Source organism: Scyliorhinus torazame, chromosome 2 (genome assembly GCF_047496885.1).
Source record: "Scyliorhinus torazame isolate Kashiwa2021f chromosome 2, sScyTor2.1, whole genome shotgun sequence".
Lineage (NCBI taxonomy): Eukaryota > Metazoa > Chordata > Chondrichthyes > Carcharhiniformes > Scyliorhinidae > Scyliorhinus > Scyliorhinus torazame.
Window position 1 is genome coordinate 250557710 of NC_092708.1, and position 22160 is coordinate 250579869.

The 22160-nt window shown below is 48.7% G+C and overlaps 1 protein-coding gene across 1 annotated transcript in view; it reads left to right on the forward strand.

Moving 5' to 3' along the window:
• The window catches only part of LOC140397237 (pleckstrin homology domain-containing family G member 3-like), a 322242-nt gene that overhangs the window by 78693 nt on the left and 221389 nt on the right, over positions 1-22160 (forward strand). Inside the window, exon 2 of the mRNA XM_072486140.1 lies at positions 12449-12524. Within this exon, the coding sequence (XP_072342241.1) occupies positions 12476-12524 (49 nt within the window). The 5' untranslated portion in view covers positions 12449-12475. The remainder of the gene's footprint in view (positions 1-12448; positions 12525-22160) is intronic.

The window sequence follows — 22160 nt, forward strand, 5'->3', positions numbered from 1 at the left end:
TTACTGACAAATAATTTTTCAAATAGAGTTGTTAAGGATGTGTTAATGGCAGTTGAAAATGGTACTTTAGCTGATAAAAAGCTTGTGGTATTAAAACTGCATAGGCAATTTGCACATCCGTCTCCTCGGAGGCTGAAAAATGTATTAAAGGATGCAGGGGTAAGGGATGACGACTATACTAAACTGATAGAACAGGTTAGTGACCGCTGTGAAGTTTGTAGGAAGTACAGAAGGACACCAGCATGATCGATAGTAACCCTACCTTTGGCCAGGGATTTTAACAACATTGTGGCATGGACCTTAAGATCTGGGATAAAGCAAATAATATATTTATTTTGCATTTTGTAGATTTAGCAACCAGATTTAGTCAATCAACGATTGTACGAAGTAAAGAAGAGAGAGTAATTCTGGATCAAATCGTGGAAAAATGGATAGGGCCAGGAATGGGTCCACCGGCAAAATTCCTCACGGACAATGGGGGAGAATTTGCTAATGATGAGTTTAGGGATATGTGTGAAAACATGAATATCAGAGTTATGAATACGGCTGCAGAAAGCCCATTTAGTAATGGTGTCTGTGAAAGAAATCATGCTGTCATCGATGACATGCTTCGGAAAATTTTGGCAGATCGACCAAATTGCAGGCTAAATTCAGCTTTAGCATGGGCAGTACATGCAAAGAATTCATTGCAGATGGTTGGGGGCTATAGTCCTTATCAATTAGTGTTTGGTAGAAATCCTAAATTTCCATCCATTTTGGATGACCAGCCTCCAGCTTGGGAGGGGACTACAATTAGCTCTGGTTTTGCTAAACATTTAAATGCATTACATAGCAGTAGAAAAACATTTTTGGAAGCAGAAGTCTCTGAAAGAATTCGCAGAGCTTTAAGACATAACGTAAGGCCATCAGATGCCGTTTTTCAGCAAGGAGACATGGTATACTATAAGAGAGACAATTCTAATGAATGGAAAGGCCCAGGGAAGATCATAGGCATAGATGGCAAAACAATTATTTTGCAACATGGTAATCAAACTGTTAGAGTCCATTCATCAAGGATAATGGGTACAGATGACAAATTTTCAAATTTAGACAGAGCAGACAGACATGACGAGGAACCAGAGTCATCTGGTACGCATTCTGGTTACAGAACTATGAGGACCAATTAACTGATATAGACAGGGTTTCTGTGGAGGAACACAACACTTCTGGTGAATTAAAACAGGCCATTTTTCCGAAAGGGCAACTGCCAAAAGTTGGTACAAAAGTGACATACTTGCCTGAAGGGTCTAGTCAATGGAAGTATGCAACTGTTATTAGTAGAGCAGGGAAGGCCACTGGAAAGTATAAACATTGGTTGAATGAACAGCATTCAGGGGAAGGAGTCAAGACAATGGATTGGGAAAACAAAGTTCAAAAATGGAGGGCACAGAAACGTAGTGCCAGTTCAGATAGTACATCGGATAGTGAACAGGTCCGCAAGAAAAGGTCAAGAACTATTGAAAGGACATCCCACAGCAGAAGGGAAAGATCAAGCAGTAGCAGTACAGAACGAGATACCAGGCGGGAGAGGGGACGTAGTTTGTCAAGATCTCGGAACATGAGTAAGACTATGAATACTAATAGGAGTAGAAGCCCACATGCACGTGAGATTTTGGTGGCTTCAAATAAATTAGATGAAAAAGTTATTAAAGTAGCTAAACAGCAAGAATTGCATAGTTGGAGTGAATTTGGGGTATACACGGAAGTACCGGATAGGGGACAAAGAGCTCTATCCCACAGATGGATTTGCACGGAAAAGGTTCTTCCGGATGGAACTTATAAGGCAAAGGCCAGGCTCGTGGCAAGGGGATTTGAAGAAAAATAAAAAGATCAGGATTTAAGGGTAGATTCACCTACAGCAGGAAAGGTTATTTTAAAGATCTTCTTGGCTCTATTAGCCACAAAGGCATGGGAATGCAAATCTATAGATATAAAAGCTGCCTCTTTGCAGGGGCATCAGCTCCAGAGAGACATTTTTCTCCGTCCTCCTAAAGAAGCAGCTAACACAGAAGGGGGACTCTGGAAGTTGAACAAATGTGTAGATGGATTAAATGATGCATCTAGAGTCTGGTATTTTTCGGTAAGGTCAGTTTTGTTAAAGTTAGGCTGTTGCCAGTTGAAAGCAGATCCTGCAATGTTTTACTGGCACTATAAAGGAAATCTTTGTGGCATTTTTATGATGCATGTCAATGATTTTTTTGTGGGGAGGGACTAGTGATTTTGAAACTATTGTAATCTCTGGTTTGAGGAAAGAATTCAGGGTTGGAAGTCAGGCTTCCGGTGCATTTAAATATATTGGACTGGAAATTGGACAGACTAAGTTAGGGGCAACTTTACGTCAGCAATCTTATTTGGAAAGCATCACCCCAACAGCAATTAGTCGTGGCCGAGTTTCACAAAACGATGCAATGGTTTCAAAGATAGAAAAGAGCAACTGCGAAGTTTAATTGGGCAACTGAGCTGGTTAGGTAGACAGACTAGACCTGGACGTGAGTTTTGATGTCTTAGAGTTGAGTGCAAAAATGAATGATCCCAAAGTGGAAGACATAATAAGAGCAAATAAAGCGTTGGCCAAACTAAAAATGCAGTAGTGTGTTTTGAAGTTCCCGGTTTTAGGTGTACTTAAGCACTTGAAACTCATAGTTTATAGTGATGCGTCCTACGCAAATTTATGTGATGGGGTTTCAAGCGTAGGAGGTTTTATAATTTTCCTTTTGGGGAACAATGGTAAATGTTGCCCACTTGTGTGGGAAACAAAGAAAATAAGGAGAGTGGTAAAAAGCACTTTGGCTGCTGAGACGTTAAGCCTTGTAGTGGTGGTGGATATGACTTTTTATATAAGTATGATATTGACAGAAATTTTAGGATTAGGGGATTTGGGTAATATACCTATTGACTGTCACATTGACAATAAATCCCTGTGGGAAAATGTGCACTCTACAAAAAGTGTCAATGAAAAGAGGTTACGGATAGACATCACAAGTTTGAAGCAGATGTTGGACAGAGGGGAAATAACAAAAATTAAATGGGTCGACAGGAGCTATCAACTGTCAGACTGTTTTACGAAAAGAGGGGCAAGTTCACAGAGACTTCTGGATATTGTTAATGAAGGGCACTTGTTTCTGTGACTTTTTTTTCCTTTCTCGTCCAAACAAAAAAGAAAAAAGTGGGGGGACATCATATGTGTGTTTTTTGAGTTTCTTGAAATTTTGTTTTCACCTAATAATTTTTTTTCTCCAAGGAAGGGGAGACTGTTAAGGAATGGGTTAAGAGACATTGCAATTAGTTATCTCATTTATGTTAAGTATCCATTAATTGACACTGATATATAAAGGGGCTTCAGGTGGCCTCTGGGAGGTGGTGTGTTGTTAAGAGTTTTGTGCAGAGGCTGTGGAAGTGAAATAAATGGTGTTTGGTGAAAAGGAACAAGAACTTTAGACTCTTCATTTCACAGCAACTAAAACGTCTAATAATCGAAGGGTTCAGTTGGTTTACATATAGAGTAATGGATACCTGGGAGTGAGTTACAGACTGGAATCTAATCGAGGGGTTCAGATGGTTTATATATAGAATAATGGATACCTGAGAGTGAGTTACAGACTGGAATCTTTCGAGGTATTCAGCTAGTTTATATATAGAATAATGGATACCTGGGAGTGAGTTACAGACTGGAATCTAATCGAGGGGTTCAGATGGTTTATATATAGAATAATGGATACCTGAGAGTGAGTTACAGACTGGAATCTTTCGAGGTATTCAGCTAGTTTATATATAGAATAATGGATACCCAGGAGTGAGTTACAGACTGGAATTTAATCGAGGGGTTCAGATGGTTTATATATAGAATAATGGATACCCGGGAGTGAGTTACAGACTGGAATCTAATTGAGGGATCCAGATGGTTGATGCATGGTGTAGTCAGTACCCAGCAATGAGTTGATGTGTTTTTACGCAGACTAGGTGACTATTGCGGATGATATCAGTCTGCAAGAATGAGGCTGTGCAGAAAGTGAAGTGTTTTAGGGCAGTAACTGAAGAAGGAGAAAGTCTTTGCGTTATGCTGCGAGTCGGAGATTTGGTGAGCATTTTGAAGGTGGCACATGGTGCTCCAGATAGCTTTAATGTTGTGTCATTTTGGATGGGTTGGAGCGAGGACTGGGGTTCGTTACTGGCTCAATTGGTTGCCTGCTCCTAAAACCCAAAAGTACAAAGGCTTTGGTGGAGTTGTTGCTCCTATTTGAGCTGGAAAGATGCCAGTAATTATTTAAGTGATGTTATCCATTGGATGGTTTCCACATGCATTTGACTACTTTGTTTCCTGTGGGTTGCAAAAACATTTGTCATAACTTGCATTTACATAGCACCGTGAACATTCTCAGGAGGTCGAATATTTGTTGTAGAATATCAAGTGCTTGTGTTAGAGGATTGAGTTGTGTATTCAGAGACTTGAGGATAAAATCCAGACTGACACTTAGGTGTAGTATGAAGTCGGGTGCTGCATTGTTGGAGGTGCCATCTTTAAACTAGCTTTAAGTAAATGCTCTGTCTGTTGTCTCGGGTGGATTTTGTGGTCTGATTCAAAGAGCTGATCGATTTCTCCCCAGTGACCTTTCATCCCTTTATCCTTCATCCTACTTCACTGAAACACAGTAACTGATTGATTGTGGGAGCTTGCTGTGCGCAAACCGGCTGGCTCAGTTCAAGCGCGACACCAGTGGCTACATTCAAAAAGTACTTCAGTGGCTGCAAACACTTGAGGGCATTCTGAGGTGCTGAAAGGCTCCATACAAATACACGTTCATTCTTTCTATCAGCTGATGTTTACTGAGAGCTTTCTGGGATGCTCGGTAAATGGAAAAGTTTGGTAATCAAATCCTTTGCAAGTAAACAGGCCAGTGACCTGGGGTCAGCCTCTTCCCACAGGAACCAGCTCTCGGCGCTCCACCAGATACAGATTCTGACAGCACGTGTATCCTAAACTGAACGGAACTCTGTGTTCTCCAATTGAGGGAGCAGCTACATTCCAGTCTTTATTTTCAAGTCCGTCCACATCTCCGCCCAATCTCTGTAATCTCCTGCAGCCCTTTTGAGATAACAGCGCTGCTCCATTTCTGACTTCTAGTCCCTCTTCCATTTCATGCATAACCGTATCTTCAGCTGCAGCTCCGAAATTCCCTCTCCGCCAGTCTCCCGTGGCGACTGGGGGCTTTTCACAGTGACTTCATTGCAGTGTTAATGTAAGACTGCTTGTTACACTAATAAAGAGTATTATTATTAATAATACCGACTCTTTAATTCACACATGTTCTAATATCTCCTATATCTTGTCAAACTTTGTTTGAATACTCTCTGGTGAAGAGCGCTGGGGTGCATCATTATATTTAAGGTGCTATTGCAGTATGAATTGGTTGTTGTTTTGCAGAAAGACTTACATTTCTGGCGGGTTTCATTACTCAGGGCATGAAATTAAAATGAAATGAAAATCGCTTATTGTCACAAGTAGGCTTCAATGAAGTTACTGTGAAAAGCCCCTAGTCGCCACATTCCGGCTCCTGTTCGGGGAGGCTGCGACGGGCATATCAAACAACTTTACAATCTGACCCATTCCGTCAACTTTTTGCCGATCGCCCTTTGGCCCGGACCTACCGACTCCGTCCCGGCCCAGACCGACGGACTCCGTCCCGGCCCGGACCGACTGACTCGGTCCCGGCACAGACTGACCGGCTCCGTCCCGGCACAGACTGACCGGCTCCGTCCCGGCCCAGACCGACGGACTCCGTCCCGGCCCGGACCGACTGACTCGGTCCCGGCACAGACTGACCGGCTCCGTCCCGGCACAGACTGACCGGCTCCGTCCCGGCCCAGACCGACGGACTCCGTCCCGGCCCGGACCGACTGACTCGGTCCCGGACCGGACCGACCGACTCAGTCCCGGCACAGACTGACCGGCTCCGTCCCGGCCCGGACCGACCGGCTCCGTCCCGGCCCGGACCGACCGCCTCCGTCCCGGCCCGGACCGACCGGCTCCCTCCCGGCCCGGACCGACCGGCTCCCTCCCGGCCCGGACCGACCGACTCCGTCCCGGCCCGGACCGACCGACTCCGTCCCGGCCCGGGCCGACTGCCACCGGCCTGGTTTGACTGACTCCAACCCCTCCCCCAGCACCCTGTGTTACTGACTGTAAATCTATTGATGTTAATCCAGCTCCCTCACACTGTCATTTAGTAACCCCTCCCCCAGCACCCTGTGTTACTGACTGTATCTCTACTGATGTTAATCCAGCTCCCTCACACTGTCACTCAGTAACCCCACCCCCAGCACCCTGTGTCACTGATTGTATCTCTACTGATGTTAATCCAGCTCCCTCACACTGTCACTCAGTAACCCCTCCCCCAGCACCCTGTGTCACTGATTGTATCTCTACTGATGTTAATCCAGCTCCCTCACACTGTCACTCAGTAACCCCTCCCCCAGCACCCTGTGTTACTGACTGTATCTCTACTGATGTTAATCCAGCTCCCTCACACTGTCACTCAGTAACCCCTCCCCCAGCACCCTGTGTCACTGATTGTATCTCTATTGGTGCTAATCCAGCTCCCACACACTGTCACTCAGTAACCCCTCTCCCAGCACCCTGTGTCACTGATTGTATCTCTACTGATGTTAATCCAGCTCCCTCACACTGTCACTCAGTAACCCCTCCCCCAGCACCCTGTGTCACTGATTGTATCTCTATTGGTGCTAATCCAGCTCCCTCACACTGTCACTCAGTAACTCTCCCCCAGCACCCTGTGTGACTGACTGTATCTCTACTGATGTTAATCCAGCTCCCTCACACTGTCACTCAGTAACCCTCCCCCAGCTCCCTGTGTTACTGACTGTATCTCTATTGATGTTAATCCAGCTCCCTCACACTGTCATTTAGTAACCCCTCCCCCAGCACCCTATGTCACTGATTGTATCTCTACTGATGTTAATCCAGCTCCCTCACACTGTCACTCAGTAACCCCTCCCCCAGCACCCTGTGTTACTGACTGTATCTCTATTGGTGCTAATCCAGCTCCCTCACACTGTCACTCAGTAACTCTCCCCCAGCACCCTGTGTGACTGACTGTATCTCTATTGATGTTAATCCAGCTCCCTCACACTGTCACTCAGTAACCCCTCCCCCAGCACCCTGTGTTACTGACTGTATCTCTACTGATGTTAATCCAGCTCCCTCACACTGTCACTCGGTAACCCCTCCCCCAGCACCCTGTGTTACTGACTGTATCTCTACTGATGTTATTCCAGCTCCCTCACACTGTCACTCAGTAACCCCTCCCCCAGCACCCTGTGTTATTGACTGTATCTCTACTGATGTTAATCCTGCTCCCTCACACTGTCACTCTGTAACCCCTCCCCCAGCACCTGTGTTACTGACTGTATCTCTATTGATGTTAATTCAGCTCCCTCACACTGTCACTCGGTAACCCCTCCCCCCAGCACCCTGTGTTACTGACTGTATCTCTACTGATGTTATTCCAGCTCCCTCACACTGTCACTCAGTAACCCCTCCTCCAGCACCCTGTGTTACTGACTGTATCTCTACTGATGTTAATCCAATACTACTGAGCACGTGGGGGACCCGTTTAAAGTGACCAACTCAAGCCTGTTTATGACCCACTGAATAGTAGTGCCCCCTGCAGGATTAATTACTGTAATGTGGCATACGTTGATTTATAATTGATATAGGAAGTCTGTGCGGCAGATTAATCAAGGCTAAGACAAATGTGTCTATTGATGATTTCAGACCGACTCTTATTGATCCTGGATTTTGAATTCATGAACTCTTTATAAACAGTGGAAAGTGTAATGGGCAGCGAGAGGCATCCTTTGAACAGATCCTCGGGGATTCCGGCTACAGAAATACTGCAGGATCAGAGCTGTAGGCAAATGTCACGGTAACGTGAGTATTTGCTTGATGCCTGGGTGAAAAAGGAACTATCAATAAACTTGCAAAGAAAAATTTGGAATTTGAGAATCCAATGCAGATTCCTACTACACTTGAGCTTTGATCTTTAAAGGAAAAACCTGTATTTTGTTTGACCCTTTCACAACCTCGGGAAGCCCCAAAGTGCCTTGCAGCCACTGTTGTAATGTAGGAAACATGGCAGCCAATATAGGCACGATAAGATCCCACAAAACAGCAATGTCATAAAGATCAGAAATGGACCTGTTTCTGCCTGATATTTGCTGAGGGATCAACAATGAGATCGTTCACCTCACCTGAGAGGACCGAAGAGCCTTGGTTTAACAGCTGATCACTATGACAGCACCTCTGACAGATCGCCATTGCCTCAGCACTACACCACAGCGTTCATTACGTATCAACCTTTCAGGGTTTGGAGAGTGATACCCATCTGCCTTCCCCTCAGCACCTCCCATCATGGACAGGCCCCTAGTCTACTCGGCTCTTGGGAGTCACATCCTCACCTTGGCTCCCTCCATGGCTCACCCGGTAGCCGAGAGCCATACTTCCTCTCCACACCTACCTGGGAGTCACTCTCCATCCCAGCTGTTAATTGATTAGCGACCTGCCGGCATATCCTCCACTTCCTCGGAGAAATCACCAGGGCACGTGCAAAGAATTGTTTGGGCACCAACTTGCTCTCTGACCCCCGCCCCAACTTCCCCACAGCCCACCATATGTTATGAGCTGAAAGGGCAGGCATGAAGGATAAGATGGTCGCTGCAATGGGGAGGGTTTTCCTGCGGTGATATTCCCGATGTTTGCTGCAGCTCAATGGGTAGCACCCTTCCAGTTCTGGCCAGAAGGCTTTGGGTTCTGTCGTGTTGGGTGTTCTGATGTACAAACGATCCAACACGGCTGGAGATGGTGTAACTCAATTTTATTAACTACTCAACTGTAACAGCACACTATTAACTTGGGTACGTGCATTACCAGCTAATCTGTGGACCCTGTCCTATCACTATCTGGGTGAGGCACTCAGCACATGGTGAATGTCTGAGTGGCAGGCTCCGAGCTCGGTGCTCTGAGCTAGCTGCTGCTAGAGTGAGCGGGAACTGTAGTGTCCCCTGTTTTTATAGTGCGTGTGCTCTCACTGGTGATTGGCTGCGATGTTGTGTGTATGCTGGTTGGTCCTACTGCATGTCCATCAGTGTGTGTGTGATTGCACCATGATATGCTGATCTAAATATCATGACAGGTTCCAGTTCCACTCGAAGCGGCTTACGCACGGAATCCATATTGACTCTCCCAGTGCAGTACAAGGGAGCGCTGCACTGTCAGAGGTACCATCTTTTAAATGAGACATTAAACAAAGATGGCATCTCTTAGAACCATATAGTGAGCCCAGCAGCAGGAATTCTCCTGGTGTCCTGGACAATATTTATCCTTCAAAAAACATTATTTGGTCATTATCACATTGCTTTTAAGTGGAACCTAGCTGTGCATTAATTGTCTGCTACGCAGAGTCAACAATAGACCCATGAGGGACAACGCACTGCAGATTCTGCCGATAACACCGTACTTTATTGTATCCAAAGACATAATCCTACCCTGTTGCAGACTTACTTGACCAACACCCCTTTTAGTGAATTTACAATTGGCTTTTTCCCCTCCCCCAACACTTTCTTAAAGGATTGAATTGGAACTCTGATGTTGCAGAGGGCGACCACCACATAGGATGTGACATAGGGAGTGGAAAGGTCATGGCAAGTCAAACCCTGGCTCAACACAATGAGGTTTGGATCAGTCTGCCCCAGCAGGAAGGGATCTGAAGATCACTTGCTGCTCGGGAAGTTTTTTTCTACATGGCTAGGAACAGGATTAAAGAAAGGACCCAAACTACACCAAGAAAGTAAAAACTCGATTTTGGCTATTTCAATTAAAAGAAACATTTTGGACCTTGTGATCTGCGAGTGTGCAAAATGATAAAACAAAGATTTATTGACAAGGCTATGGGGAAAGAGATGAAGAGTGGGACTAAATGGATAGCTCTTTCAAAATGCTAGCACAGGCATGAAGGATTGAATGGCCTCCTCCTGTACTGTATAATTCTGAGACCAATGCAGGCATTGGTGTACCGTATCCAGGCTCTTGGAGCCGGCCATGTTTTTTTTAATTCACTGCTGGCTAGGCCAATATTTATTGCCCATTCCGAGGTGCGAGGAGATTTTTTTTTATTGCAATCCTGTGAAGTTCCTTGGATTGTTCCATGTTGATGCCGATGACGGTGAAGTAAATATATGACAACAAACTGTGTTGGTAGCTTGATTCAATTGGTAATACGCGAGCTCTGGGTCAAAAATTAGCCTGATCTCCACACCAGAACCAAGCGTGTGCCAAGAGATCAGCACACACTAAGGGAGTGCTCAATCACTGGTGGTTTCAATCTAATTTTCACCTTGAGTTCAACAACTTTAGATTTAGATTTTTGTCATGTGTACCGAAAAGTATTGTTCTGCGTACAGTCCAGGCAGACCGCTCCATATATGAAAACATAGGACATGCAATAAATACTCAATGTAAATACATAAACACAGACATCGGATGAAGCATAACATTATAGTGCTACAACTGTAGAGGAAATGCGTAGAAAAATCAGTTCAGTCCATAAGAGGGTCATTCAAGAGTCTGGTAACAGCGGGGAAGAAACTGTTTTTGAATCTATTGGTGCGTGTTATCAAACTTTTGTACCTTCTGCTCGATGGAAGAGAGAATAACCCAGGTGGGAGGGGTCTTTGATTATGCTGCCCGCTTTCCCATGGCAGCGGGGCGTGTCGATGGAGTCAATGGATGGGAGGTGGATTTGTGTGATGAACTGGGCTGTGTTTACGACACTCTTACGGTCTTAGGCCGAGCAGTTGCCAAACCAGGCTGTGATGCAATCAGATAGGATGCTTTCTATGGTACACCTACAAAAATTGGTAAGAGTCATTGTGGACATGCCGAATTTCCTTATTTCCTGAGGAAGTATAGGCGCTGTTGTGCTTTCTTGGTCGTAGCATCGACATGGATGGACCAGGACATATTGTTGGTGATGTTTACACCTAGGAATTTGAAACTGTAAACCATCTCCACCACAACACCATTGATCCAGACAGAGGCGAGGACGACACTTTGCTTCCTGAAGTTGATGACTAGCTCCTTAGTTTTGTTGACATTGAGAGAGAGATTGTCGTCATTGCACCATGTCACTAAGTTCTCTAACTCCCTCCTGTACTCTGGCTCACCCATTGGCCAGAGTCATCACTCTTGGGGTGAAGTATCCTTTCCTCATAGTTTTACAAATTATAAAAAAATTTGTTTGGGGTTCTTGTCTGGTATTGTAACAAATGTAGGGCTCTGGGTCGGTATCCTGACCCTCTTCTTCACCCTCTTTTATATATATCCAAAAGATGAGGGGCGTCATTCCGCCGGGTCGGAGAATGGCCGTTGGCCGCCGTGAATCCCGCCCCCGCCCCCGCCGAAGTCTCCGCTCCTGGAGATTGGGCGGGGGCGGGAATCCGGCCGCGCCGGTTGGCGGGACCCCCGCTGGATTCTCCAGCCCAGATGGGCCAAAGTCCCACCCAGAAATTGCCTGTCCCGCCGGCGTAAATCAAACCTGGTATTTACCGGCGGGACCAGGCGGCGTGGGCGGGCTCCGGGGTCCTGGGGGGGGGGGCGCGGGGCGATCTGACCCCGGGGGGTGCCCCCACGGTGGCCTAGCCCGCGATCGGGGCCCACCGATCCGCGGGCGGGCCTGCGCCGTGGGGGCACTCTTTCCCTTCCGCCTCTGCCACGGCCTCCACCATGGCGGAGGCGGAAGAGACTCTCCCCACTGCGCTTGCGCGGGAAACTGACAGCGGCCGCTGACGCTCCCGCGCATGCGCCGGGAAACTGACAGCGGCCGCTGACGCTCCCGCGCATGCGCCGCATTTCCGCGCCAGCTGGCGGGGCAACAAACGCCATTTCCGCCAGCTGGCGGGGCGGAAATCCCTCCGGCGTCGGCCTAGCCCCTCAATGTTGGGGCTAGGCCGCCAAAGATGCGGAGCATTCCGCACCTTTGGGCCGGCGCGATGCCCGTCTGATTGGCGCCGGCTTTGGCGACAGTCGGCGGACATCCCGCCGTTGGGGGAGAATTTCGCCCGAGTTGTAGCCACAGATACCAAGGGAAAAGAGTGCTAATAGTCCCAGAAACCAAAAGGACATCAGAGGGTAAACTGTGACAGATGAAGATGTGGAGGGAGGGGAAGGGGGAAGCAAAGGAGAGGAAGGGTAAGGAAAGGTGGATAAGATGGGGGGGGGGGGGGGTAAATATATATAAAGAAAGACAAGAAAGAAATAAATTATTTATTGTAGGAATGAGACAAATCTTGAGACCGAGAAGGTGTAATTCTAAAATCTGTGTCTCTGTTTCCATAGTGAGGTGCTGGTTAACTCCATGCTAGTATGCCTGAAGGTTCGCTGTGTTCTGCTAAGGAGGCACTTGGTGTGGAAGGTTAGTACCTGCTTTATTTAATATTCTCACATAGAAGGACGGAAAGTACGGGACGGAAACACTCCACCTGGCCGAGCAGTCATGTATCTGTATCTGTGCTCCGTATGAGCCTCCTCCAACCTTACTTCACCCAGCCCTGTCAGCATATCATCGGGGAATGGTAGTTATGGCCAAGGTCAGCCCCGCCAGTGATGGGCATCATCGTGGGCGGGTGGGCACATTTGGACTTTCTAAATTTTCCTGTCCTACCCATGATGGTGCCACTGCTGGTGAGGCCAGAGAGCAGGGGCGGGATTCTCCGACCCTCCCGCCGGGTCGGAGAATCACCAGGGATCGGTGTGAATCCCGCCCCCGCCGTCCTCCGAATTCTCCGGCCCCCCAAAAATCGTCCCAGCATGAATAGCGGCGCCCCCCTCAGAGAATGGCGGGGACCAGCGTGACTCAATGGGCCCCGAGGCCGCTCGAATTCTTCCACCCTCGATGGGCCGAAGTCCCGCCCGTTATTTGCCAGTCCCGCCGGCGTAAATTGGAGTAGGTCCTTAACGGCAGAACCTGGTGGCGTGGGCGGGCTCCGGGGTTCTCGGGGGGGGGGGGGATCTGGCCCCGGGAGGTGCCCCCACGGTGGCCTGGCCCGCAATCGGGGCCCACCGATCCGCGGTTGGGTCTGTGCTGTGGGGGCACTCTATTCCTCCGCATTGGCCGCTGTGGTCCTCCGCGATGGCCGATGCGGAGACGAACCCTCCTGCGCATGCGCCGGGATGACGCCAGCACACGCTGGCGCTCCCGCGCATGCGGCAACTCGTGCCGGCCGGCGGAGGCCATTCGACGCCGGTTGGCGTGGTGCCAAGCACCTTCACCGGCCGGCTGGCGCGACGCAAACCACCTTTGCGCCCGCCTAGTCCCTGAAGGTGTGGAGGATTCCGCACCTTTGGGACAGCCCGATGCCGGAGTGGTTCACGCCACTTCTCGGTGCCGGGACCCCCCCGCCCCGCCGGGTAGGGGAGAATCCCACCCCAGGACTATGAGCCAGAGCCATAAATTTGATCTCACCATGGCAGCGGGGGGAACTTAAAACTCAGTTCATTCAATAAATCTGGAATACAAAGCTCGCATTAGCCATGGGTGATAACTGGATTGGTGTAAAACTCCATCTGGCTCAATCATGTTCTTTCAGAGAAGGTAATTCACTGTTCTTACTTGGTCTGGCCTACCTCTGACTCCAAAGCCAGAGCAATGTGATTGACTCTTGACTATCGGTCAAAATGGCCCAGCTCAGTCGAATCAAACCATGATGGAAAAATGAGATGAGAATAAATCCAGACCGATCCTACTGATAAGGGTTTGCCCAGTCCAGTCAATGCTGCAAAGCTCATCTCTCTGTGTGGGGTTGCATGAGAATTGGGAGAACCTCAACAGGGATGATATATTCATTGAATCCAATCTTTCAGTCATTCAGTCAGTATTTATCTTGGCGACAGGACTGACCGAACACAGAGCTCAGACCTTCTCCAATATGGGTGGAAATGCCAGGCACCGATCATGGAAATTTGTCTGTCGCGATGATGTGGTGTGACTGACATCGACATCAATGTTGAATGAAGCAAATAGGACACTTACCATTGATTGGGATTACTACAATGCTGCTTCCAGACCCGTCGTCTAAACCCCAATCTAGAGAATTCAGTTGTGCTGAAATTTCCTCTGGACAATAACATTGCTGGGAGAGAGCTCAATGTTTCCTTTTGTGGAAGGTGAGTTGCCCATACCTCCCTTGCCCAGCCGAAATAGCGGTGTTGTTACACAGAACAGGAGTCTCACTTATTGATCTCATCTCGCCATCGCAGAAGAAAATGTGAAAATATAAGGTTGCGCTGGACACCAACTCACGCATAAAACCATAGAATTTACAGTGCAGAAGGAGGCCATTCGGTCCATCGAGTCTGCACTGGCCCTTGAAAAGAGCACCTCACTTAAGCCCGCATTTCCACCCTTTCCCCATAACCCAGTAAGCGCATCAAAACTTTTTGGACCCGAAGGGCAATTTAGCATGGCTAATCCACCTAACCGGCATATCTTTGGACTTTGGGAGGAAACCAGAGCACCCGGAGGAAACCCACGCAGACACGGGGAGAACGTGCAGACTCCGCACACACCCAAACCAGGAATTGAACCTGGGACCCTGGAGCTGTGAAGCAGCTGTGCTAACCAGTGTGCTACCGTGCTGCCCCGAATGGTGCTGTCCCCACGGTCACCAATGGGGAGGCAAAGGCAGAATGCTTCACACTGCAGCAATGACCCTGGTCTACTCTTGTTGCAGAATACTACTGTGCCACATGGTCCTGCAGCCTCCACACAAAGATCATGGATGTGCAGCCTCCATGAGGACAAAGTCGGGGGATTTAAGTCCACATCAACTGAGTGACTCCTGGTGCTGCCAGAGAATTCCCTCGACCGGCTCAAATCGTGCCACGCCGCCCCAACGCCGGCACGTGATTCTCCACAGAGCGGAGAATCGGCACCATTGGCGCTGGCGTGGCTGGTGCGGCGCCAGTCGGTGGCCACTCTACGCGGCCAGCCCGACTCTCAGCCATCGTAAAAGCACTGAGTCCCGCCGGCGCAGCCCACACCTGCTCTCAGCCGGCGGGAACTCGGCGTGGAAGGGTCGGGGTGCGGACTGTGGGGGAGAGGGGGGTACGACCCCGGGGGGGGGGGGGGGGGGGCCTCCGATGTGACCTGACCCACGATCTGGGCCCACCGATCGGCAGCCCGGGTCTCTGGCTGGGGGCCTCGTTTCTTCCGCGCCGGACCCTGTAGTCCTGCGCCATGTTGCGTCGGGGCTGGCGCATTGAAGGAAGCCACTGCGCATGCGTGTGTTGGCGCCAGTGCCACTGCGCATGCCCGGATCCCGCGGCACCAATTTGACGCCGAGATCAACAGCTGGAGTGGCGTGAACCGCTCCAGTGCCGTGCTGGCCGTCTGTAGGGGCCAGAATTGCTGATCCTGAGGCCGTGTTGATGCCGTCGAGAAACGTGACAGCGTTTTCGACGGCATCAACACTTAGCCTCAGGATCACAGAATCCCACCCACTGACTTTCCAATTGGTCAAGACCTGAAAAACCTCCCATAAAAATGCTGCAAATCATACCGCCCATTCTGGGAAAGAACAGTTAATATTCATGCAGCTGGTACCAATCCACTATCCAGGTGGACAAAACCATGGGATGCACCTAGCATAAAACACCCAGAGCAAACACCTACACCCTGTAAGGACTCCATCCCTTTCTCTCAACTCCTTCGCCGCCGTCGTATTTGTTCCGATGACGCCACTTTCCAAAATGGTGCTTAGAAAATGTGTTCCTTCTTCCTCAACCGTGATTTCCCACCTACAGTTGTGGACAGGGCCCTCAACAGTGTGCGGTCAATCTCCCTCGCCCCCTCCCCTCCCTCCCAGAAAAAGGATAGAGTCCCCCTCGTTCTCACATTTCATCCCACCAGCCTCCGTATGCAAAGCATAATCCTCCGCCTTTTCGCCAAATCCAGCGTGATGCCACCACCAAACACATCTTCCCTTCACTCCCTCTGTCAGCATTCCGCAGAGACCGTTCCCTCCGAGACAATCTAGTCCACTCCTCCACCATATGCAACACCTCTCCCATCACCCATGGCATCTTCCCATGAAATCGCAGAAGGTGTAACACCTGCCCCTTTACCTCTTCCATGCTTAACATCCCAGGCCCAAAACACTCATTCCAGGTTAAGCAGCGTTTCACTTGCATCTCTTACAATTTGATCTACTGCATTCACTGCTCCCAATGTGGTCTCCTCTATATCGGAGAGACCAAACGCAGACTGGGTGATCGCTTTGCTGAGCACCTTCGATCTGTGCGCATTCAGGACCCTGACCTTCCCGTTGCTTGCCATTTTAACAAATGACTCTGCTCCCATGCCCACATGTCTGTTCTTGGCCTGCTGCAATGTTCCAGTGAAGCTCAACGCAAACTGGAGGAACAACATCTCATCCTCCGGTTAGGCACGCTACAGCCTTCCGGCCTGAACATCGAATTCAACCACTTCAGATGATCAGCTCTACCCCACCTCAACCCATTTGTTTTCATTTAATTTTAACTGTCTTTACCATTTCTTTCTTTCTTAATATACATTTAATTCCCCCCCCACCCCCAATCTTATCCACCTTTCCTTCAACTTTCTCCTCTTTGAACAAACAAAGAACAAAGAAATGTACAGCACAGGAACAGGCCCTTCGGCCCTCCAAGCCCGTGCCGACCATGCTGCCCGACTAAACTACAATCTTCTACACTTCCTGGGTCCGCACCCCTCTATTCCCATCCTATTCATGTATTTGTCAAGATGCCCCTTAAATGTCACTATCGTCCCTGCTTCCACCACCTCCTCCGGTAGCGGGTTCCAGGCACCCACTACCCTCTGCGTAAAAAACTTGCCTCGTACATCTACTCTAAACCTTGCCCCTCTCACCTTAAACCTATGCCCCCTAGTAATTGACCCCTCTACCCTGGGGAACAGCCTCTGACTATCCACTCTGTCTATGCCCCTCATAATTTTGTAGACCTCTATCAGGTCTCCCCTCAACCTCCTTTGTTCCAGTGAGAACAAACCGAGTTTATTCAACCGCTCCTCATAGCTAATGCCCTCCATACCAGGCAACATTCTGGTAAATCTCTTCTGCACCATCTCTAAAGCCTCCACATCCTTCTGGTAGTGTGGCGACCAGAATTGAACACTATACTCCAAGTGTGGCCTAACTAAGGTTCTATACAGCTGCAACATGACTTGCCAATTCTTATACTCAATGCCCCGGCTAATGAAGGCAAGCATGCCGTATGCCTTCTTGACTACATTCTCCACCTGTGTTGCCCCTTTCAATGACCTGTGGACCTGTACTCCTAGATCTCTTTGACTTTCAATACTCTTGAGGGTTCTACCATTCACTGTATATTCCCTACCTGCATTAGACCTTCCAAAATGCATTACCTCACATTTGTCCGGATTAAACTCCATCTGCCATCTCTCTGCCCAAGTCTCCAAACAATCTAAATCCTGCTGTATCCTCTGACAGTCCTCATCGCTGTCCGCAATTCCACCAACCTTTGTGTCGTCTGCAAACTTACTAATCAGACCAGTTACATTTTCCTCCAAATCATTTATATATACTACAAAGAGCAAAGGTCCCAGCACTGATCCCTGTGGAACACCACTGGTCACAGCCCTCCAATTAGAAAAGCATCCTTCCATTGCTACTCTCTGCCTTCTATGACCTAGCCAGTTCTGTATCCACCTTGCCAGCTCACCCCTGATCCCGTGTGATTTCACCTTTTGTACTAGTCTACCATGAGGGACCTTGTCAAAGGCCTTACTGAAGTCCATATAGACAACATCCACTGCCCTACCTGCATCAATCATCTTAGTGACCTCCTCGAAAAACTCTATCAAGTCAGTGAGACACGACCTCCCCTTCACAAAACCATGCTGCCTCTCACTAATACGTCCATTTGCTTCCAAATGGGAGTAGATCCTGTCTCGAAGAATTCTCTCCAGTAATTTCCCTACCACTTAAGTAAGGCTCACCGGCCTGTCGTTCCCTGGATTATCCTTGCTACCCTTCTTAAACAGAGGAACAACATTGGCTATTCTCCAGTCCTCCGAGACATCCCCTGAAGACAGTGAGGATCCAAAGATTTCTGTCAAGGCCTCAGCAATTTCCTCTCCAGCCTCCTTCAGTATTCTGGGGTAGATCCCATCAGGCCCTGGGGACTTATCTACCTGAATATTTTTTAAGACACCCAACACCTCGTCTTTTTGGATCTCAATGTGACCCAGGCTATCTACACACCCTTCTCCAGACTCAACATCTACCAATTTCTTCTCTTTGGTGAATACTGATGCAAAGTATTCATTTAGTACCTCGTCCATTTCCTCTGGCTCCACACATAGATTCCCTTGCCTATCCTTCAGTGGGCCAACCCTTTCCCTGGCTACCCTCTTGCTTTTTATGTACGTGTAAAAAGCCTTGGGATTTTCCTTAACCCTTGGGATTTGCCTCCCCTTTCCCCTCCCCCACATCTACAGTTCACCCTCTGAAGTCAGTTTCTCTGCTGTTTGACCTTTCACATCTTTTGTTCTCTCTGGGGACTGCCATTAGCACTCTTTCCCCTTGGTTTCTGTGGCCATTAGCATCCGGTTTCCCTGGGTTTCTGTGGCTATTACTCCTCTTTCATTCTCACTCCACAGTATAAATATTTCCCACTTTCTCTGTCTGTTAGCTTTGACAAAGAGTCTTTACGTTAGCTCTTTTCTCTCCCTACAGATGCTGCCAGACTTGCTGAGATTTTCCAGCATTTTCTCTTTGGTTTCAGATTCCAGCATCCGTAGTAATTTGCTTTTACACCCAGAGCGGACTCCCCCTCTGGCCCAGGCATGGACCCGACCTAGCCCAGCACAGTTCCTTGTGCACCCCCCCCCCCCCGCACTGCCCCCTGATCAAACATAGAACTGCCTGACAGACCATGTCAAATTTGGGCAAGGAAACCTCCTGCTTTCACCTTCACTCAGCTGATGAATCACTAGTCCTTCACTAGTTGAACACAGCTTTGAAGAAGCACTAAGAATGGCAAGAGCCTTGAATGTACCCTGGATGGAGGATTTCAATGCCCAGTGGCTCGGTAGCACCATTATTGACCGAGCTGGCCAACAGGGTCTGTAGAAGGTGCTAAAAGAACCAACATGAGGGAAAAGCCTACATGACCACCTCCTCACCAATCTATCCGAGATCGATGCATCTGTCCAAAATAGTATTGGTAGGACAGACCACAGCAGTCTTTGTCTGGCACTACTACCGTGCTAAATAGGATAGATTCAGAACAGATCTAGCAGCTCAAAAGCTGGGCGTCCATGAGACGCCATGGGCCATCAGCACAGCAGAATTGTATTCAACACAGTCTAGAACCTCATGGCCCGGCATTTCTTCCACTCTACCTTTACCATCAAGTGAGGAGGGGATCAGGATAGCACGGTGGCGTAGTGGGCTAGCCTTGCTGCCTCATGGCGCCGAGGTCCCAGGTTCGAACCCGGCTCTGGGTCACTGTCCGTGTGGAGTTTGCACATTCTCCCCGTGTTTGCGTGGGATGGCTCCCATTCCCCCAGCTGGGGCCTGGGTTTTCCCCCACCTCCTGTAGCTAGGGAGGGTTTGCTGAAGGGTGGTTGTCGTAACCTGGGCTCAAATCAGTAAACTGCTAAAAAGAACTGGTGTTTGGTGAAGGATTTTGGGAGCGAGGCCAACAGCATGAGTATCGATAACAATATCACACAAGGGAAAATTGGGACCGCACTTTCCTGCTTCTGGCAACAGAAAGAATGCCGTGAATTTATATTGCGTCGTTCACAATCTCAGGAAGTCCCAAACTGCTTCACAGCCAATGAAGTACTTCTGAAGTGCAGTCGGTGTTGTAAATGAAGGATATGCAGCCACCAATTTGTGCACAGCAAGCTCCCACACTGAGATAAATCATCAGGTGATCTGTTTTAACGATGTTGGACGAAGGATAAATTGAGCAGGACACTGAGGAGAACATCCCCACTCTGCTTCAAAATAATGTCAGGGATGGGGGAGGGGGTGGGGGGGGGGGTCTTTCCTGCCCACCTGAGAGGGAAGACAGGGATTCCGTTCAATGCTTCAAGTCGCAGCCGGCTGCCGGGACAGTACCCGGTGCTGCACTGCAGTCCTAGTCCGGACTCCAGAATTGAGGCTTGCGTGTCTGCCTCAGGAGGCAAGAGGGCGAGCCACTAAGCCATGGCAAACCCCACGTTAAAGTCATAACACCACCTTCTGCTCTCTGATGTCTCCTTAAACTTTGGTCTTCCCATCTTTTTTTAAATATAAATTTAGTGTACCTCATTCATTTTTTTCCAATTAAGAGGCAATTTAGCGTAGCCAATCCACCTACCCTGAATATCTCTGGGTTGTGGGGGCGAAACCCACGCAAACACGAGGAGAATATGCAAACTCGAGGGCAGCACAGTGACGCAGTGGTTAGCACTGCAGTCCCACGGCGTCGAGGTCCCAGGTTCGATCCCGGCTCTGTGTCACTGTTCGTGTGGAGTTTGCACATTCTCCCCGTGTTTGCGTTGGTTTCGCCCCCACAACACAAAGATGTGCAGACTAGGTGGATTGAACATGTTAAATTGCCCCTTAATTGGAAAAATTGAATTGGGTACTCTAAATTTTGAAACAAAAAAAAAAAAGAATGTACAAACTCCACACGGACAGTGACCCGGGGCCAGGATCGAACCTGGGACCTTGGCGCCGTGAGACAGCAGTGCTCACCACTGCGCCACAGTGCTGCCCATGGTGGACAATTAAACAACTAATAGGAGGCGAAGGCTCCATGAATATCCCCAACCTGAATGATGTGGGGAGCCCAGCATGTCAGTGCAAAAGACAAGGCTGAAGCATGTGTAGCCACCTCCAGCCAGAAATGCTGAGTGGGTGATCCATCTGAGCCTCCTTCCCAAGGTCTCCAGAATCCCAGATGCCAGCCTTCAAACAATTGGGTTCATTCGACATGATATGAAGAAATGACTGAAGGAACTGGATATGCAAAGGCAATGGGCCCTGACAGTATACCAGCAATAATATTGAAGACATGTGCTCCAGAACTAGTTGGAAGCTTAGCCAAACCATTCCAATACAGCTCCCCCACAGCACAGGCCCTCCTGCAGATCGGTGAGCTAAATTGGCATCTACTCGACAATGTGGAAAATTGCTCAGGTGTGTAGGACTAATACAATCGCGGCAATTGCCACCATTTCAGTTCACTCTCAATCATCAGTAAAGTGATGGAAGGTGTCATTGACGGTGTTATCAGTGGCACTTACTCAGCAATAACCTGCTCACGGATGCTCAGTTTGGGTTCTGACCTCATTGTAGCCTTGGCTGAAAGGCAAACAAAAGAGCGGAACTCCAGAGGTGAGGTGAGAGTGATTGCCCTTGACATCAAGGCAGCCTTTGGCCAAATATGGCATCAAGGAGCCCGAGCAAAACTAGAGTCAAATAGAATTGGGCGGGGTGGGGGGCAAATGCTCCACAGTTTGGAGTCATACCTGGCAAAAAGAAAGATGGTGGTGGTTGGAGGTCCATCGTCTCAGTCCCAGGATATCACTACCTCAGGGTAGTGTCTTGGGCCCAACCATCTTCAGCTGCTTCACCTTACCTCCATCATGAGGTCAAAAGTAGGGAATTTCGCTGATAATTTTATGGTATTTAGTGCCATTCACAATTTCTGAGATAAAGAAACAAGTCTGTGACCGTATGCAGCAGGACCTGGGCAACATTCAGGTTTGGGCTGGTAAGTGGCAGATAACATTTGTGCCACACAAGTCCCAGTAAATTACCATCTCCATCAAAAGAGAATCTAATCATCTCCCCACGACATTACCCATCGCCAAAGTCCCCCACCATCAACATTATTAATACAAATCTTAACTTGAGGAACCATATAAATAACATGGCTACAGAAACAGATCAGAGGCTGGGAATTCTGCCGTGGGTAGCTCACCTGACTTCCCAAATCCTGTCCACCATCGACAAGGCACACATCAGGG